Source organism: Thalia democratica, chromosome 6 (assembly GCF_965202585.1).
Source record: "Thalia democratica chromosome 6, ktThaDemo2.hap1.1, whole genome shotgun sequence".
Lineage (NCBI taxonomy): Eukaryota > Metazoa > Chordata > Thaliacea > Salpida > Salpidae > Thalia > Thalia democratica.
The window spans coordinates 46,198,739-46,216,302 of record NC_139170.1 but is presented as its reverse complement, the minus strand read 5'-3'; the positions used below and the strand labels follow the sequence as shown (position 1 = coordinate 46,216,302).

The following is a 17,564-nucleotide window of genomic DNA, read 5'->3' as shown; positions in this document are numbered from 1 at the left end:
CGAATTTTACTGAATTTTTAAAGCAGCCGTTAACTGTAAACTTACTTGAAAGGATCTAAAAATACATGGATTTAGCAGAATTATGTTTTATTAATCGATTACAAATGAATAGAAACAGTATCAAACATAAAAAACAACAACAGTTTTATTATTATACTTTCGCAATCTTTTTTTAATAATAAAAAAAAGGAGAAAATTATTTAAGTCAGCAAAAAACAACTGTTACTTTTCAAAAAATATGTAACTTACCAAAAAACTTTTTTTGTACAAAATAATAAAACCCGAGTTATAAGGTAAACTAATTAAACAGAAGCTGTTTAAAATTACTTTTCAAAACCTTATCTAAACTAATGTTCAAACTATGAAACTATTTTTCAGCATAAAAATAATTACAAAATCTGCTTTAAAATAAACATGTAATTGTGCTTTATATATCTTGTGTATTCTTAACAAATGGGTGTAGCCGCTAGAACAGCTGTACAAGTTTGAAAACATTTCAATTTGTTTAAATATGCTTGCAGTTAAGTATATTCTAAAAAGTTTAAAAACATTACAGTTTGTTTAAATATGCTTGCAGTTAAGTATATTCTAAAAAGTTTAAAAACATTACAATTTGTTTAAATATGCTTGCAGTTATGTATATTCTACAAAATTTAAAAACATTACAGTTTGTTTAAATATGCTTGCAGATTTGTATATTCTAAAAAGTTTAAAAACATTACAGTTTGTTTAAACACGCTTGCAGATTTGTATATTCTAATAAGTATAACTTACGAACAATTTGATTAAATATGCATCCATGTATAAATACTGTTTTAATGAAACACAACCATTTTATGACACAACTTTTTTTTAATTACAACTACTTTAGCCACAACAATTTTGTACTAGTTTCGAAATTGTTAAATGTCTACAAATATATGTTAAGAAGTTTGCTGAAGTGAGTAACCAATAGAAAATTTACTGTGTTTTTATGCTATAGCTCTTACATATAACTACATCACCTCTTTTACTAGCTGACAGTATTATACACTTGAAAATTTTAATTTTTCACTAACATATATCAATATAACTTTATCAAAGCAGCTTAATTTTTAAAACTTTTAAATTTAGCGGCTTCCATTTTTTGCTTACAAGTTAATTTTTTTCGATATTTGCTTTCAAAGCTGTATTGTGTTTAGCTTTAATTGTTGTTATTATTTTTTTTACTATACATATTATATATAAATAAATTTAATATGTTTTTAATTATATGTAATTTATGTTTGTGAACTTTATGTAAAACTAACTGGTGATGAAAAATTCAGCTTTATATACAATTTAAATTAAAAATAATTTCAAGACCAACAAGTTTTTTCAACTAGTATGGTAGAAAACTAAAAAAATTATAGAACAAAATTTATCATTTTCCAAAATAAATTGAAACTTATCAAACAGTTAGAAAGTTAATTTTGTTTTTGATTTTGAAAACCATCACTTACAATATGAAACTAATTTCCAATGGTAACATTTTTAGCATTATAAAAAATTTTAAACATTGAAACTTGACTTTTACTGATTAGTTAAGAAGTAGCATTTTAAAATTTTTTAATTAAGCAACATATTTGCTTAATAAAATGAATTATGTAACTTTGAAGCTTTTTGACTGAATAAAACTTATGTTAAAAACATAATAATAATAGAAAGGATTAACGAATAAAACATGAATTATACAAAAATTACAACCAAAAACTTCTAGAAGCCAACTTTAAAACTACAGTTGAATTCAGCATCGAAATAATATATCTGGTAATACTACTTGAAATTTCGGTAAAACGGAATAACTAGGTTGAAAGTTTATTTTTTTAAGCTTCTACAACTGTTTGCATGAGCACAAAAACTAAAAGTTTAAACAAAAAGTCATAAGTTGGTACTTAAACAAACTTTTAGCAGTTTTGCTTCAACTTAATTAAAACTTTATCTATATTAAAGATTCCCTACCTTAAATTTCAAATTATTAAAAAAATTTAATTTTTTTATATGCTTTAAACTTAAGCTTCATATTAGTAATTTAAATCATTTTTATTCATAACATAAGTATAAAGTAAAAAAAAATATCATTCTACAAATATATAAAATTCATAATTTTAAACCAGTTTCGAAACTTTTAGAAGTTTTTTAACCAAGTTTTCTGTATATGAGCAATCATAGCTTAAAAATGTCTGCCTTTTTTTAACTTATTTTGTCTGAAAACTTTAATTTCGATTGTAAAAAAACAAATAGTGGACAAAAAATAAATTTATATCCCTATTTATACTACGTTATTGTGTGAAAAATAAAAAATAACAATTTAGGCTTAACATAATAGAGCTTTAAAGGCAAATATTTTTAAAAAATTAACTTGTAAGCAAAAAATGAAAGTTTTATGAGTCATATTTCTGCTTTGATAAAATTATATTAATATATAAATTAGTAAGAAGCTAAAACTTTAAGTAAAAATTGTCTGAAAATGTTACAAAACATTGATGCTTAGTTTTTATCATTTGATTTTTTAAAGTTTTTTAATGCTATATGTATGACTAATCACAGACATGTCTCTACTTTCAAAATTTTTCATGCCCAAAAAATTTAATCAAACTTCAGTTAACCAACAAAAAACATATTCCACAAAAACCCATTCTTTACTACCCACTTTATTCACCATTTAAATCTCCATTGTAAAATACAAAAGGAAAAATAAATAAAATTCATGAAAGGTCCAACATAATGGTGAAGGAAAATTGTAAAGCAAATGGAAAGCGTTCGAAAATGCGAAGCCGCACAAAAGTTGTGCGCTTTCGAGAGAGAGAGGCGCTTCAAAGTTCGCACGAAGAGAGAAAACTTTCCATTATTCATCTTGGCGCACTTTTGAGTGAGTTTTTATTTCACTATTTTTTCTGCTGCTTCGATGTTAAAAAACTTTTTTCCTCGAAGCTTTGCTGGCCGAACGCTTGCCAATTTTTTTGGTGCGTTTTTTTCTTAAGTTTAAAATAAAACTTTTTCTAGAAAGCTACACCGATTTTAAACTTTTATAGAGTAAGGGATGATTGTATTTCCATATAAATAAATTTTATAAGAAAAAACTTGAAAAATTAAAATTACTTTTTTCACAAGTTGATCTTATTTTATAGAGATTAAACTAAGCTACAAGTTGCTCTTTACAGACTTTTAAAACTCAAAGCAATTTTTGAGATATAGCAGGTCAAAGTCGGAGGCAACAATAGGTTTTTTATTAGAGGCGCAAAATAAAACGAGAAAAAAAGCCTATATCACTAAAAATATATCTTCTCCTATGTTTTTTAAGATAAAAACCTTAAACTTTCAGGAAATGTTCCATGCAATATTTTAAAATTTAGAAAGAACTTTGAAAAAATTTGAAAAAATTGCTTAGCAAACAAAAAAAACAGTTTTTTATTTGTTTTTTTGTCATAGATTTTTATTTTTTGATTCTTAAAAATTTTGTTTTGTGAAAAATGTGCTTAAAAACAAAATAAATTTTTAAAAATGCTTAAAGTCTACCAGATTTTATGTATTTTTATTTTGCAAGACTTCGTTTTGAAGTAAGCTTTAATGTAAAGTTTAGACTTTAACAATTGTAAAAAAGCAGTAAAAACTTTATTAAACTATTAACAAACTATACATTACTAAAATTTAAAAATAATTTAGAGTTAACACATTGTAGAACTTATAAGTAAAGTTTTATAATAAAATTATCTAATAAAACACATAAATAAATAATTTCTTAAATTATTTTTAAAAAATACCAAAACTCAAGTTTGAAAGAAAAACTCTTTTCAAACTGCTGAAAACTTGCCAGGTTTTTGTTTGTGTTTTTTCGAGAGTTGGGTTTATTTAAATTTTCTTAGAAAAAATAAAAGATATAAGCGCGTGCCATAACATTTTTAAATAAGAAAACTTTAAAGAAAAATATGTTTCAATTTATTTCAAACAAAGTGAAAACAATAACAAGTTTACTTACATAAATTTAGAAGCAAACAACTAAGCGCTTTTAATAATATTTCATGTAAAATTTTCTAATATTTAATTAATTTTATTTTTATTATTAACACTATTTTTAAGTTCAATATGTTTATAAAACTTTTCACGGAATGTCTAAAAATAAAACCTTAACTACAAATCAACCATTTTTCACAACAACTTTTTGATAACCAACAACTTTATATAAAACTTAAAAAAGCCACTCATTTTTGACTTAGTGGTGGAAGTTTTCAAAGACGAAAAACTAATTTTAGTTAACTGAAACAGTTTCAAAACTACCTTTGAAAACAAGTAAAATGGTCGATGTTATTCAAAAACAGCGCAACTGATATTTCGACATTTCTAAATTGAATTTCAAGCACATGCAGTGATCACAATTCAATTGGTAGTTATTTAGTGACGAGCGAAACATATATTTTTAGTAGTTGGTTATTACAGCACTTATTTGTGAGCATATCGCTAAAACTACAACTTTATAAATACCAGCTAGTATATGCAAACACAAAAATATTTTATAATAACTTTTTTTTTTCAATCTAAAGCATATTTTACAAAGTATTTTAAGTTAGAGTTTAAAGTTGAATATTAAGCTAAACTAAGACTAAATATGCAGATTTTTAAGGAAAAAAAGTTAGTTAGTAACAAAACTTTATTGAGTTTACCCTTTTACTATTCTTTTACTTTTACTATTCAAAAGTAGTTTCCAGTGTTTAAAAACGGACAACATTTTTCCACTTTAAGAACTTTTTATTTTATTTGAGGGCTGATATTTTAGGAAGCAGAATTTTTTTTCTAATAGTATCATACAGGCTGCTTAAATAGCGGAAAATAATATTATTTCTTTTACGTTTAAACTTAAAAAATTACCTCTAAAATTAGTTAAGAGCCTAGAAGCCTGTGCATTTTCAAACATTCACAAAACTATGATGGAAATTTTGATAAAATTGTGAGCCAATAAACGCGCTTTTTTCCCATGAGAATATGGAATGGAAAAATAAGTTCGTTTATTTAGGGAAAAATAAAAGCATTGATATCTCCTTTGACAGGTGAAAAACCAATTGCATGGAAAATTTTCAGCTTTTTTATTTAAAATACATATCGTTCTGCAAAAATGTTCGCTTTAAACTTTATTTGATAAAGCTACAAAAAAAAAATTTATTAAAGACATTTAAAACACTTCTTAACATTTTTCAAAATTTTCATTTAAAACTAGAGGAAAGCCTTTAAAAAATGGTAAAAATTTAAATGAAAATAAATAATTATTTAAGCTATTTGTTAAATTAAACTACTGCTAACGGTTTAAGTTATCTCTGAGGTTTATAAAAATATAAAAAAATAAGTACACCAAGACTTCCAAAAATCACCCAAAAGTCCAATATGTCTCCAAAAATACCTATAGTAAAACAAACAAAATGGGGAAAAGAAACTATGGGGAAAATTAAACCATAACTATGTACAAAAAAAAACTGAAAATTCTTTAGATCTATCTTTTTTTTAACAACAATAAACTTTTAAAAGTAATACTTTAAACACCAACCTCTCTGACAGTGAGTTGGTGATTCAGTTTAATTTAATTACTATTAAAATAACTAAATGAAATATGATTAATTGGTTAAAATGCAACTAAAAATCAGTTTAATTAACTCAGTACTAATTTAAACCTAATAAAACATAACTAAATCGTGCTTAACAAGTTGCAAAATACTGGCGGTAGAACAATTCTTCTCTTTCATTCTTCTCTTTCATTTTTAATTAAATAAAAAATCAAATATGACTAAAAAAACCAACCTCTCTGACTGTGAGCTGGTAATCCCCCTCGCTGTTGCTGGAAGGGGGTTGCACCTGCTGAGGAGGGGGAGGTTGAACCTGGAGCTGGGGAGGGGGGTTGAGGTGGGGGTCGTGACGCTTCCTCCTCAGGCTCAGGTCCACGTAGGAGGTCGCTTGCGGCAGGTAGGCGTTGTTGGCGTCTGAAAAAAATTTGTCAGTGTAAAAATTTTCAAATTGACAGAGAAATTTGTTGAAGTTGTTTGTATTTGAGGCGAAACTTTATGAGTAAATTACAAATTGTATTACAAATTAAATTTAAAACTTACAATACTTTTTTTACTTAATAAACTTATTTATAGATAATTACAGATTGTAAATTTATGAAAATTTCGTTAGTGTCTGTCGATGACACAGTTCGATGTTTATTGAAATGTGTTGTTTGTATGGAAAACTAATAGTTGGTATTTCGTGTTTGAAGATTAAAGTTTATTATATTTCATGAACTTGTTTTTTAGACAACTACAAACTATTTTTTTATGAAAATGTTGTTTGAACCTGTTTAAAAACCTTTGTTGGTTTAAAATTAAAATGTCTTGTTTGCATCTAGAAGAATTTGTTTAGAAAAATATTTGCAAAGGATTTTCATAGTATACATAAATCTCATAATTGAAGTACAAAACATGATGTGAACTTACTAATAGCCCTCTGATACTAACAACAAATTTAAAATTAGTTATATTAAAAAAAACGAATAAAAAGTAAAGCCAGGTTTAATTTATAAGTATACTTTCTTGGTAATTATTTTCATTAAATAAGATAAAAACACCATGAAAATATTATAAGTAAGTCATTAAAAACTAATTAGGTAATAGTACATTAAGACTTAAATTCATAACTTAATTTTCTAATACTTTTAAAACAGATTAGGTATTTTATAAAATTTCTCATACGCTGAAATAAATTAAAAAAACTTTATGATTTTTTTTTTTTAATAAAGGTGTTAAATAGATAAAAAAATATTGAAAGAACTTTAAACTATATTTGCAAGTTGATACTTTGTAACTAATTTTAACCTTTTAACTTGTAATTGAAACCAATATATTTCTTAACTTCTTTTTGCTTTATTTTTGCAAAAAAAAACCTTATAATTATTTAAATTTGATTGTTTTTACATTTGTGGTTAAATAAAATGCTTATCAAATGGTATATGCCTAAGTTTTTAAAATTTAAAAACACACTTATCATAATTTTATAAACTAGCTAATTAACTAGCTATTTACATTTTAATACTGTTTGAAAGTTTTTTTTTACTTATCATGATAATTTAAACCACCTATACATTTATTTTTGTATTTTTTTTACACTATGTATTTTTTTCTTTTTTGAATTGTACAATATAAAGTAACTGAAATTTTAAGACTAATTTTTATGACTTGTAACTCTAATATTCTTTCACCAAAATATACAATGCAAATAAAATTAAGTTGTCAACATTTACTTTTGTTATTATTGTACATTGTGTAGCTCTAATACTTTGTAATTTAATTACAAAATACAAACTAACTGAAACTTTAAACAGTCAACTTTGTTAATTTTGTACAACCTGTACCTTTATTTTCTATGTAATACTTATTCTAAACTAACTAAACCACCAAAATGCAAACTGGTATATAACGAGTGTAGCTCAAATATTCTTATATTAATTTGTATGTTTCTACTTTATATATATCAAAAAAACTAACTGAAAGGACCACCGGAATGCAAGCTGAACGTGTCAGCGTCCAGCCGAATCATCTCAAATGATGTGTCTGTTCTATATATGGTGTGATTTGCTTGTTATACTGTTGTTGGTGTATTTGATTCGCTTGAACTTTAAAGTAATTAGCTTTAACTGAAAAATAAATAAATTGTAAAAATTTAATAAATTTCAAAGCTATATTAGAAAATAAATATGATAACACATAAGGTTACAGTAACTTTACGCAGTTGTACCTTGTAGTATAGGTTTGTCCTATAAATTACAACATGCATGCTCTACATCAAATCACTAAATATACAAATAGATGACTGAAAGTATGTAATCTAAAATGTTTACAAGTGTTTTGAAACACACTTTTGAAATTCAGCACTAAAAAACCAACAAATTGTAGACTTATGATCAATTTCAAATAAGTACTTTATTTATTTGCATTTAAAATTAATAGAAGTTTTATGTAGAAAATGCAATACGAACCTTATTTGACAAAATAATGAATATATAAAAACAAGCTCATAATGTAAAACATTCATTATGAATATACTAAATATGAATATTATAAATATTGCTTACTCTAACTAAATGATTTTACATAAATTCTAATAACTAAAAAGCTTGTACACTATTTAAGAACAAAAACAAGAAGAAAAATTATAACATAAGAAATTTTTTGTAATATAAATATAAAAACAGCATAAAATTATTACAATGAAGTAGAATTGAAAAAAAGTGTTTCAAAATTAAATTAAAATCAGGCCAAAATATACAACTACTCATGGGAAATAAAAATAATCTAATAAAGTTATTAAAAGGTAACTTGTTTAAATGTAAAAAGCAAAAATTTTAACAATTTGAAATAAATAAATGTATTGAAAGTTAGTAATGTTGAGCTCATATTGTAGCTTACTCTTTGACAATTATCTATTCATTTCTATATATATATATAAAACAACCTATGTTATGATTGAAAAACAATAAAGTTAGAATATGGCTACAGCTCATTTCTTTTTTACAAAAAAATCAAAAAGTTTACAAATTATCTTCCAATGCAGTCAGTACAGTCTTTATCCTCTCAACTTTCATGGCAAGCTCCGCAACGGGTTCCATTTCCCTGTCTAGCTCCTCAGTGCAAGCAATCAATGTATACATTGACTTGACAGAATCCACAATGGTGTCGTTCAACTCATTCACAGATTTGTCACAAGTCTGCACGTTTGTCACTGTTATGGCTGATATCTCCCCTAAAGTCTTCTGAACTTTCTTCACCACTTGATCCATGGCAAGAGTGAGGTCCCTGCAGCTGGATGTGAGCCCGTCTATCAGGGACTGCTGGATGGCTGAAGAGGAATCGGATATGACTGACTCCATGTCGGCAGTGCTTGTGGAGTCTGACATGATGTCGCTTGCAATAGGAGAATCGTTTTCTGGTGTTTGGTTTTCAGCGTTCAACATTGTATATAGGCTGAATTTTTTTTGTAGTTATATACATAGTAGACCAATTAAAAATGAATAAAAATGTTTGCTGAAAATCATTTCTAAACTACAAAATAAGAAAAAAAAAAGAAGTTAGGTATGTAGAACATAAGAAAGTTGGAAATTTAAGTTTGCAAACTTTTTCATACCAAAAAGGCAACTTTAAGTTTAAAATTAAGTCTTAATGAGTTCAGTATATAAAAAAATTATTTAAAAACCACAATTAAATTTTGTTTCCTTCTTAATTTAATTTTATTCAGAAATCATTATTTAGTGTGTTAGTTACTGATTTAGTTGTTCAAAATAAACTTAATTATGAAGGTACAAAATCAAAATTATGGTTTGTTTTTCCATGTAAGTTTTAAATAAAATCATAATTTTGTGTGATAAGGCCATTTTGCAATTTAAGAAGTAAGGTTTTTTTTAACATGCCCCTTAAAAATGTTAAATAGTATAATTTAAAGGCCTGCTTTGGCTCAAACTATTTAACTTTTTTTAAGATCTTAAAAGATTGTCAGTATTTTAAATAATACATAACATTTTATTTTTTAAGCTGAAAATAAGTACGTTTTACAACAGCTATAGTACTAGCAGTTGAACATACTTCATTAATTTACAAACAGCAGAAAAAACAGAACTTCTTTATATTAAAAGCAAAACTTTTAGTTCTAACATAAACATTTAGTATACTGTGTTATTTTTAAGTTGCTTTTTTTGTACCTTAGTACAAATTAAAAATTTTTGTACAAATTTAATTAAATTTCAAATTTTTATCAAAGAAGTATTAATTTAGATCAATTTCGGCCGTTTTAAAATACCATTTATTATCTGAGACTTTAACTACATTTTAAGATGTTAATATTGACAATAATGCTTTTATAACATACCCATTTTTTTAAGTATCCTTAAGGTGCAGCATTTTTTAGTTTAATTTAGGCTCAATTTCACAGAAAAGATTATTCAAGTTAATTTTTTAATAGAGCTATTAACACTTTGTGTTCATTTATTGTCAGAATTATACCTTGCTTTGTTTTCTTTTTTTTTTGAGTCTTTATTAGTACTACAACAATTTTTGTTACATAAAATATATTTGGTAATTACCTAGCATGATGTCACACTAATAGTCCTGGAAGACGTTAAAAGGTATCCTTGGTGTGCAACACTGATAAACGAAAGGTTTTTGTGCACCAAGTCAAAGATCAACATATTTTGAGGGTCTTTTTTTTGTTGTTCAATATACTAATATCAAGCTGAAACTATATAAAATTAAATGTCTTTTTAACCATAAATTTAGGCTAAAAATCAATATTTTTAGCGTGATATGTTAAGTCAAAAATATATTTTCTAAAGTTTTAAACAAGCTAAATAAACACATAAATAGTTATTTAATTGTTTAAACAGTAAACAATATAATAACTTTTTAAGTAAGAGGTTGTATTTGTATACTATATATTTTTAAGCCAAACTACAAAAAACTATAATTATTTTTTAACTAAAAGTAAAGATGGGGTGTTAGCTAAAAATTAAGAAATATAAATTATAAATTCTAAATTTATATCAATTAAAAAGAAAAACATCGTAATTTTAACCTAAAATTATGGTTAAAAATTACATTGAACATTGTATATTTTCAGTTTTATATTGGTGCAACATCATGCTAGGTAGTTACCATATATTTACTAATATTGACACTTGCCTCTTCAAAAACAAACTTTTTATTGACTTCTAAAATTTCAGATTATTTTTTGTTATTGCATCAAAGTTGTTAAAGGCATCAAGCTAACAATAAAAAAGTATATTGTTAGGTTTGAACCCAGCAACAACTAAACTTATACAACCTCCATACTCCATAGTATGTGGTATTAGGCAAGAATTAATTCAGCCTATCATGTTTCGTAAATAAGTGTTTGGCAGATTTGTTAGTACACTGATACTCCAATTTGAATCAATTTGAAAATATAATTTTACTATGTATATTTCTTAAAATTTTCTAATATAATACCCTTATCAGTATTTTTTCCCTTTCAAAATGGTTTCAGCCATAAAAGTTCAGTTTAAAAAAAAACATGGTTTAAAATCAAAGACAACAAACTAGTTCAAAGTCTTCTAATTTTATTTTATTTTACATTAAAAAAGAAACAAAACTGAATGTAATAGTAGTATTTAAGTTTGTTAAAATTAGAAATATTTTTTAATTAAAATTTATAATAAGTCAGGCTTGCAAGAAAAATAGGATTCTGAATACTAAAAACTTAATAAACGTTCGTTTATTTTAAATTAAAAAGTGTCCTTTTGTAACTTTTCTTAAACAAAAGACAACTCTGCCACTTAAATTATAAATTTAAAAGATGACTTTCTATTTTTCAGTTAGCTTTTAACAGTAGCTTTTTTTTACTTACTTTACATCAAATCGTTTTTGCAGTAACTTAATTTGGTTCAAAGCAAGTTTTAGACATTATTCAAAATTACAAAAATATTTTCAACACTAAAAGTAAAAATACGTTTAAGTTAACTACCTTATTTTGGATAATCACTAATAAAGTTTTAAACGTTTATTCAACAATTAAACTAATCGTTTCATTTTACTTACGATAAAAAAGTTACACTTAAAAAAGACAAAAGCTCAAACTTTTACTGCTGTTTAAGTATGGCAAGACACCGAGTTATCTTGTTTACTTTGTTGTGTGACCTAACAGTAGCGACGCGTAGTATCTTTTTGGGGAAAGATAAGAAAAACTTATGATTTAAAAAACTTAATTTGATACATTTTAAAACTAAATTAGTCCGATAAAACTACTTTATTCACAACAAATAGTTTGTAAACAAAGTTTTGTACAAAAAGGAATAATGTGAACGCTCACAACTAAGGTCAATGAATTGGTGTGGAGAAAGACCTTTCGGTCATCGAGCTTAACACCATTTACTTGTAACTAATACTTTGAGCTAACTTTAAAACAATAATAAGAAAATAAAAACAAAAAACAAAAACTTAAAAAGTAATGATATATACATTAAAAGTTTTCTTTTTCATTCTTTTTTCTTTATTTCTTAAATTTAAAAATGGTAAGCACCCTTTTTTAAACCCATTCTATGAATATTGACCATAGAAACTACAGTCTACCATGGACTCTATACCGTCCCCTCCCCTAGATTTCGATTTTTATGATCATTTACATTCACATTTTTCTTGTTGACCTCTCTACAGAGAAACCACAAAAATGCAACAAATATCTCAAAATTAAATAAGAATGGAGCATTAGTAATGTCAGTATACATAAAATATTTAGCATAGTCATAAAACTGTAAGAGCACCATGTATTTTTAGAAAGTGTCTGTAAATTTATAGTATATGTAGTTGTAGGTAGGTAAAATATAGAGCTGTAAAAATTTGCCTAACTGTTTTATAAATTTGTAAACAATTCAGTTTTAATAAATAAAATATAGCACTAGTAACTGATTGAATTTGTTTTAAGTACTTAAAATAAAATCACTCCTAGTACTGAAATACAAGAAGTTATTGTTCTAACAGTTTTATAGCATTGTGAAAATATTTTTATTTTTTTAGTTGGAGCATCTGCTTCAATGCTCCACCCAACAAAACGCTTCTGGCTTAAACTGTTTTAACTTTTCTTCAGGTAAGATTTTTACAGTACATAAATACTATATTAATACTTTAATTCAAGTTTATTTTTAACAACTTTAAAATTTATAGAATGAATGCTTTGACTTATACTAGATGTTAATTTACAGACATTTCTACAACAACTTTATTCTAAATAATTTTTACAATATATTTTTATTAGTTTTGTTTTGTCGTTTTAATCAAAATCTTAACAAATTAAAGCAAAAAAACTTTACTTAGACTTATCTTCCAAGTTCCTATCTATTTTAATTAATAAAAATACCTTAGTGTTTTTTTTCTTGAATGGTCGGAATTTTATTTAAACTGCTATTTTAAAATTTTTTAACAAAATTTTTTTCTGTTAAGTATGTGAGAGACTTAAGAAAATATTGTTACAGAGATGGTTAATAGATAACTAAGCTAAAAGTTTTAACTATAAATTTATGTTTACATGATATTTACTTTGTTGTTTATTTAAGTCAAAACAGTTTATATATATTCTGTTAATCTGCTGGTCACTTGAATAATTTAATAAAACAGTTATTGTTGTTTAAATTATTCACGAATTTATTGTTCTATATTATTAAAGTAACTACATAAAATGTTTAGAATAACTAACTTTATTTTTATGAATAAGTATTCAGTTTACTAGTAAAACCTACAAATAAACTATGCATGGAATACATTAACTTTTGGATTTTATTGGTCAGTGCTAAAACAGATATTCTAAAACATTTCAAATTAAATTTAAGACAATAGCTTTTAAATTCAACTTTTTTATTACATTTCATTAATCTGTATAATCGCGATTTAGATGCTAAAAAAATTTCCTGTTATAAGTTTAGAAAGTAAATTTTAGTAAGTAAAGCTTTATTACTTTATAAAATTTAGCCTGGTACTGTGCATTTTTATTTGTATAGAAATTACTTATAAAAACAAAACATACCGAACATAAAACATTAGAAGCTTCAAACAAACCTTGCAAAGCATCATACACAACTTAATAATAAACAAGAACTTAAACAAAAAACGTCTATGTAATTACCCATATAAACTCACAACGAAGTAACTTTTCCCATGAACAAAGTTTGATTTTTGAACAAAATCATGAACACAAATGGATGATCAACCGTAAAGTGAATTGGTTTACGAAGGATTATTCTTCGCATTTTACGCATTTTTACTCCTGTTGCTCCAGCAGCTTCAGTTCCTTCTTCACTTGTTTCGACAAAAGCTTTGTGAACTACTTCATTCACATATAGTCCTTTTGGTTGCATGGACATTGCACTAAAATCTGACTTTTCTTCATCAAAAGCATCTTCTAATCCCAGCGAACGCAAAATTTTAGTCAAGTTGACTACATATTCAACTTTGAATTTTGGCATTTTCAACAAGATTGTTTCTCTTTTAAAATTGTTACCATCTTTTATGTTTTCAATTGTTTTGACGTCTAGTTTTTCGATTACGTTTTTTAATCCAAACCTTTCATCCGGTAAAATTATCAGCATACTAAAATCTGGTTGCTTGTAAGGAATTCTCACACACTTGAACCCTTTTTCACCAACTGAAATAAACAAATAAAACTTTTCTTGTGTCATCATTTTAACAGTAGAAGTTTTATTTTCTGTACAATAGAATGTTTCATCTTTAGTTAACCTTGACTTGAACTTTTCACACCAATCACCTTTGAAGTGGATACAACTGACTAGAACACATACTGTACCAGAGTCTACTTTAGAAAACATATCTTTGATTTTTTCTTTAGTACAACTTGCAACCCAATCATTGATTTTAGTTTTTGATTTGTCTGGATTGTTCTTGTAGTCTAAAGACTGAATTTGGCATTTAAAAGCAGTTTTCACGTCATTTTTGTACTTTGCAGTCATCTCAAAAGTTTTTGATGGAAACACAGAGTTAGCAAGTTTGATTTGTAAACCTTCAGAGTCGGAATTTAGTACATCATTCAGCGCTTTGAGCCTAGAAAGAAATTCTTCATCTTTTACAAATCCCAGTGCCTCTTCAAGCTGCTTCTTGGTTGTTCCATCAGAACCTACTAGAAGCATTGACAGAGCAAGCGAGATGCTCAGTGGTGAAAAGAAAATGTTCTTATTTTCACCAGTGCTTTCACAAAGCTTGTTGAAGAGGTTTACATCGAACAAATTTACATTCATACTGATTTCAGACAACTAAACTTAAATCCTAAAACAATATTAGTTTTATTACTCATCAATGTATTCATATCATTAGTTTATCTTATTTTACATGATAAAAAATCTACGCTCAAAAGTTTTGTTTAAAGAATCATAACTTTTAACTTTGATTTAACTTCAAATGTTTTCACCCATGTATTTATAGAAACTTCTAAAACCAGATACTTGAAAAATTTATTGTACTACTATGGCCTATCCTGCTTCATGGAAATCAAATTAATTGATTATTTTTTTAATGAAATCAACTCTTTTTGTTTAAATCTTATCTTACAACTTTCACTTTAATAATTTAGAATCGAAACCTTTAAATGTTTAACTAATATATATTGAACAGTTGTTAGTACAATTTATCAACTTGACTTAAACGTTAGATAAATATTTAGGGCCTAACTAAATTTATATAATTTTAAATGAAAAGCAACCGTAAAATATTGAAAGAGCAATAATAACTTATGTGATTTCAATTGCTTACTACGATTTATCACGACACTTTTGGCGCTAATGAGCTATATTTTTCGATCCTTGAGAAGTAAATATTACAGCAAAAATTTAAAAAAAAAGTCATTTTATTATTAAAATGTCTTTTTTTGCAACTAAAATAAGAATGTTGTAAACTAAAAAACAAACATGATTTAAAATGTTGATGTTAATGTTAGTTGAGTTGTTGATGTGCACAACTTTTTGTTTTATACTGTTTGATTTTTCTTTAGCTATAAAAACGGTTATTGGAAACAAGTACTGTTTAACATACTAGCTAAATTTGTGCACTTTTATGGTTTTTGTAGTCAATATTACCGACTTTGATGTTTCAATTAATCACAAGTTTTTAAAAATCTGTTAACTTAACTTCTAAGATAACATCTTTGCACATTGATTGTTTGCTATCTAAATTTTATCTACTGCTATTAAAATTTAATTGAGTTTTGAACAAAGGACACATTTAATTTGTTCAGGACTGTAAAAGTTATTTTTTTAATAAGAACAACCTTATAAGTAGTCTGCTTACTAAAAAGAATAAAGTTTTCACCTTTTAATAAATTGTGTGCATGTTTTTGGAAACACAAGTTTTGATTGCAAGTTAAACAACTAATCCTTAAAATGCTTGAAAGCTGTTTATTATAAATCAAAAGATAATTATCGTTTCACAATAGGAGATAAAAATAATTCATTCTTTCAAGACGACTTTATTTTACAAACTAAGTTTCGGTCGAATATGAGATAATATGATTTTTTTATAACCGAAAAACTAATATTAATATTTATTGAAACTTATTAAACCTATGAAAAACGGAAAGCCACTTTTTACTTTTCTCAGTAAATATACTTCCAACTATATCATCTCTTTCTCAGTAAGTTCCTAGCTAAATTTTTTTTTTACTTTGTTAATCACTCTTAATTCTATATTTTATGCATATTAGATACATGTTAAACATTTTATCTAGCTAAGTATGTTTCTAAATTTTATATAAAAACTATAGGTTCTATGCAGAATATTAATTAATTATGGTCAAGTTAAAAGTTATTTTAATTTGAAGTTTAATGTAATTTTTAACTCATTTATATAGTTTTTTTACAAATTCCTTTAAATGTTTAGTTTTGATAAAAAAGTAGAACTAAAGAAATTTTGCCACACTGAGTTGTTTAACTTAAAAGAGTTTGTAGTTGTAATAAAAAATACAAGTTAACTTTACACCTAAAAAATTTATATTTAAAAAACTTAGACTTTACAAAGGTTTGTTTTTTCTTAAACATTAATAAAAATCACACTTTTTAGACAAAGTTTTAACTATTTCATTTCAAAATTAACTTTTTTTTTGTAGTTTCAAAAACTTAGAACCTTCAACATGATGTAAACTGACTTAGAAAAATCAAAAACGTTTTTATTAAAACTATATACTCAGACTTTTGCTATAACAAATACACCAAAACGTATCATTAAGTTATACTTACTGTTTTAAGTTTAAAAAATGTATTACTAATATTTTCAAATAGACTTAATTCAGTGAATTTTAGTATATTTGTTTATTGAAGCCAGTGGTAGACAACCTTTTACAAGTAAAATTTTGTTTAAAAAAATTCGCTTGGTACCACAGATTATCAAAATCAAAAATTTTTTTTTCAACTCAACTTAAATGAAATATGTCACAGCAGGGCTTGGTAATTTTAAAGTTCTAAAAACCTAATTGTTAGTTTTATCCAGAAAACTTATTTTGTTTTTGCTTTAAAAACCAATGTCCGTGGCGAAAAATTATGTCGCGAGCCGCATTTTGCCGACCTTTGATGTAAACTAACATCAAATTAATTTGGTAACGGGTCTAAATTGCACGAAGACAAATATGCACGAGGTTACTAAATTGCACGAGACGACTAAATTGCACGGGAACAAAATTGCACGTGTGTGCAAAATTGCACGAAGCCAAAATTGCACAAAGCCAAAATTGCACGAGAGCACAAAATTACACGAGAGAACAAAATTGCACGTAGACGATTTTGCACCAAGGGTCAATTTTGCACGAGTCATATTTTTGCACGAAGGTAAAAAAATAAAGAAAATATAAAAATTATACAAAAAATAAAAAAACTAAAAAACTATTTAAAAAAAAAGTTACTGATCGAGGGTAAGGTTTAGGGGTAACAGTGATAGTAAAAAAAAAAATAGCTAATAAAAGTTATAAAAAAAAAAAAACAATTAATTAGAAAAAAAAGCTACCGACCGAGG

General features: G+C 25.6%; 3 protein-coding genes across 4 annotated transcripts in view; all 3 read right to left on the bottom strand.

The window, feature by feature from the left end:
- The window catches only part of LOC145839601 (uncharacterized), a 41,800-nt gene extending 34,129 nt beyond the window's left edge, over positions 1-7,671 (bottom strand). For both annotated transcript variants that reach the window (XM_082947225.1, XM_082947226.1), the window contains exons 1-2: positions 7,527-7,671; positions 5,806-5,984 (exon numbers count right to left, since the gene is read on the bottom strand). In XM_082947225.1, the coding sequence (XP_082803351.1) occupies positions 5,806-5,984; positions 7,527-7,578 (231 nt within the window). In that variant the 5' untranslated portion in view covers positions 7,579-7,671. The remainder of the gene's footprint in view (positions 1-5,805; positions 5,985-7,526) is intronic.
- Positions 7,672-7,676: 5 nt separating this feature from the next.
- On the bottom strand, positions 7,677-9,027 carry LOC145839602 (BLOC-1-related complex subunit 6-like). The gene has a single exon (XM_082947227.1). It carries the CDS (start codon positions 8,990-8,992, stop codon positions 8,570-8,572), a length of 423 nt encoding a protein of 140 aa, XP_082803353.1. The 5' UTR covers positions 8,993-9,027; the 3' UTR covers positions 7,677-8,569.
- A 4,663-nt stretch (positions 9,028-13,690) lies between these two features.
- Positions 13,691-14,806, bottom strand: LOC145839155 (leukocyte elastase inhibitor A-like). The gene has a single exon (XM_082946764.1). The coding sequence runs from the start codon at positions 14,804-14,806 to the stop codon at positions 13,691-13,693; it is 1,116 nt and encodes a 371-aa protein (XP_082802890.1).
- Between the last annotated feature and the right edge of the window lie 2,758 nt (positions 14,807-17,564).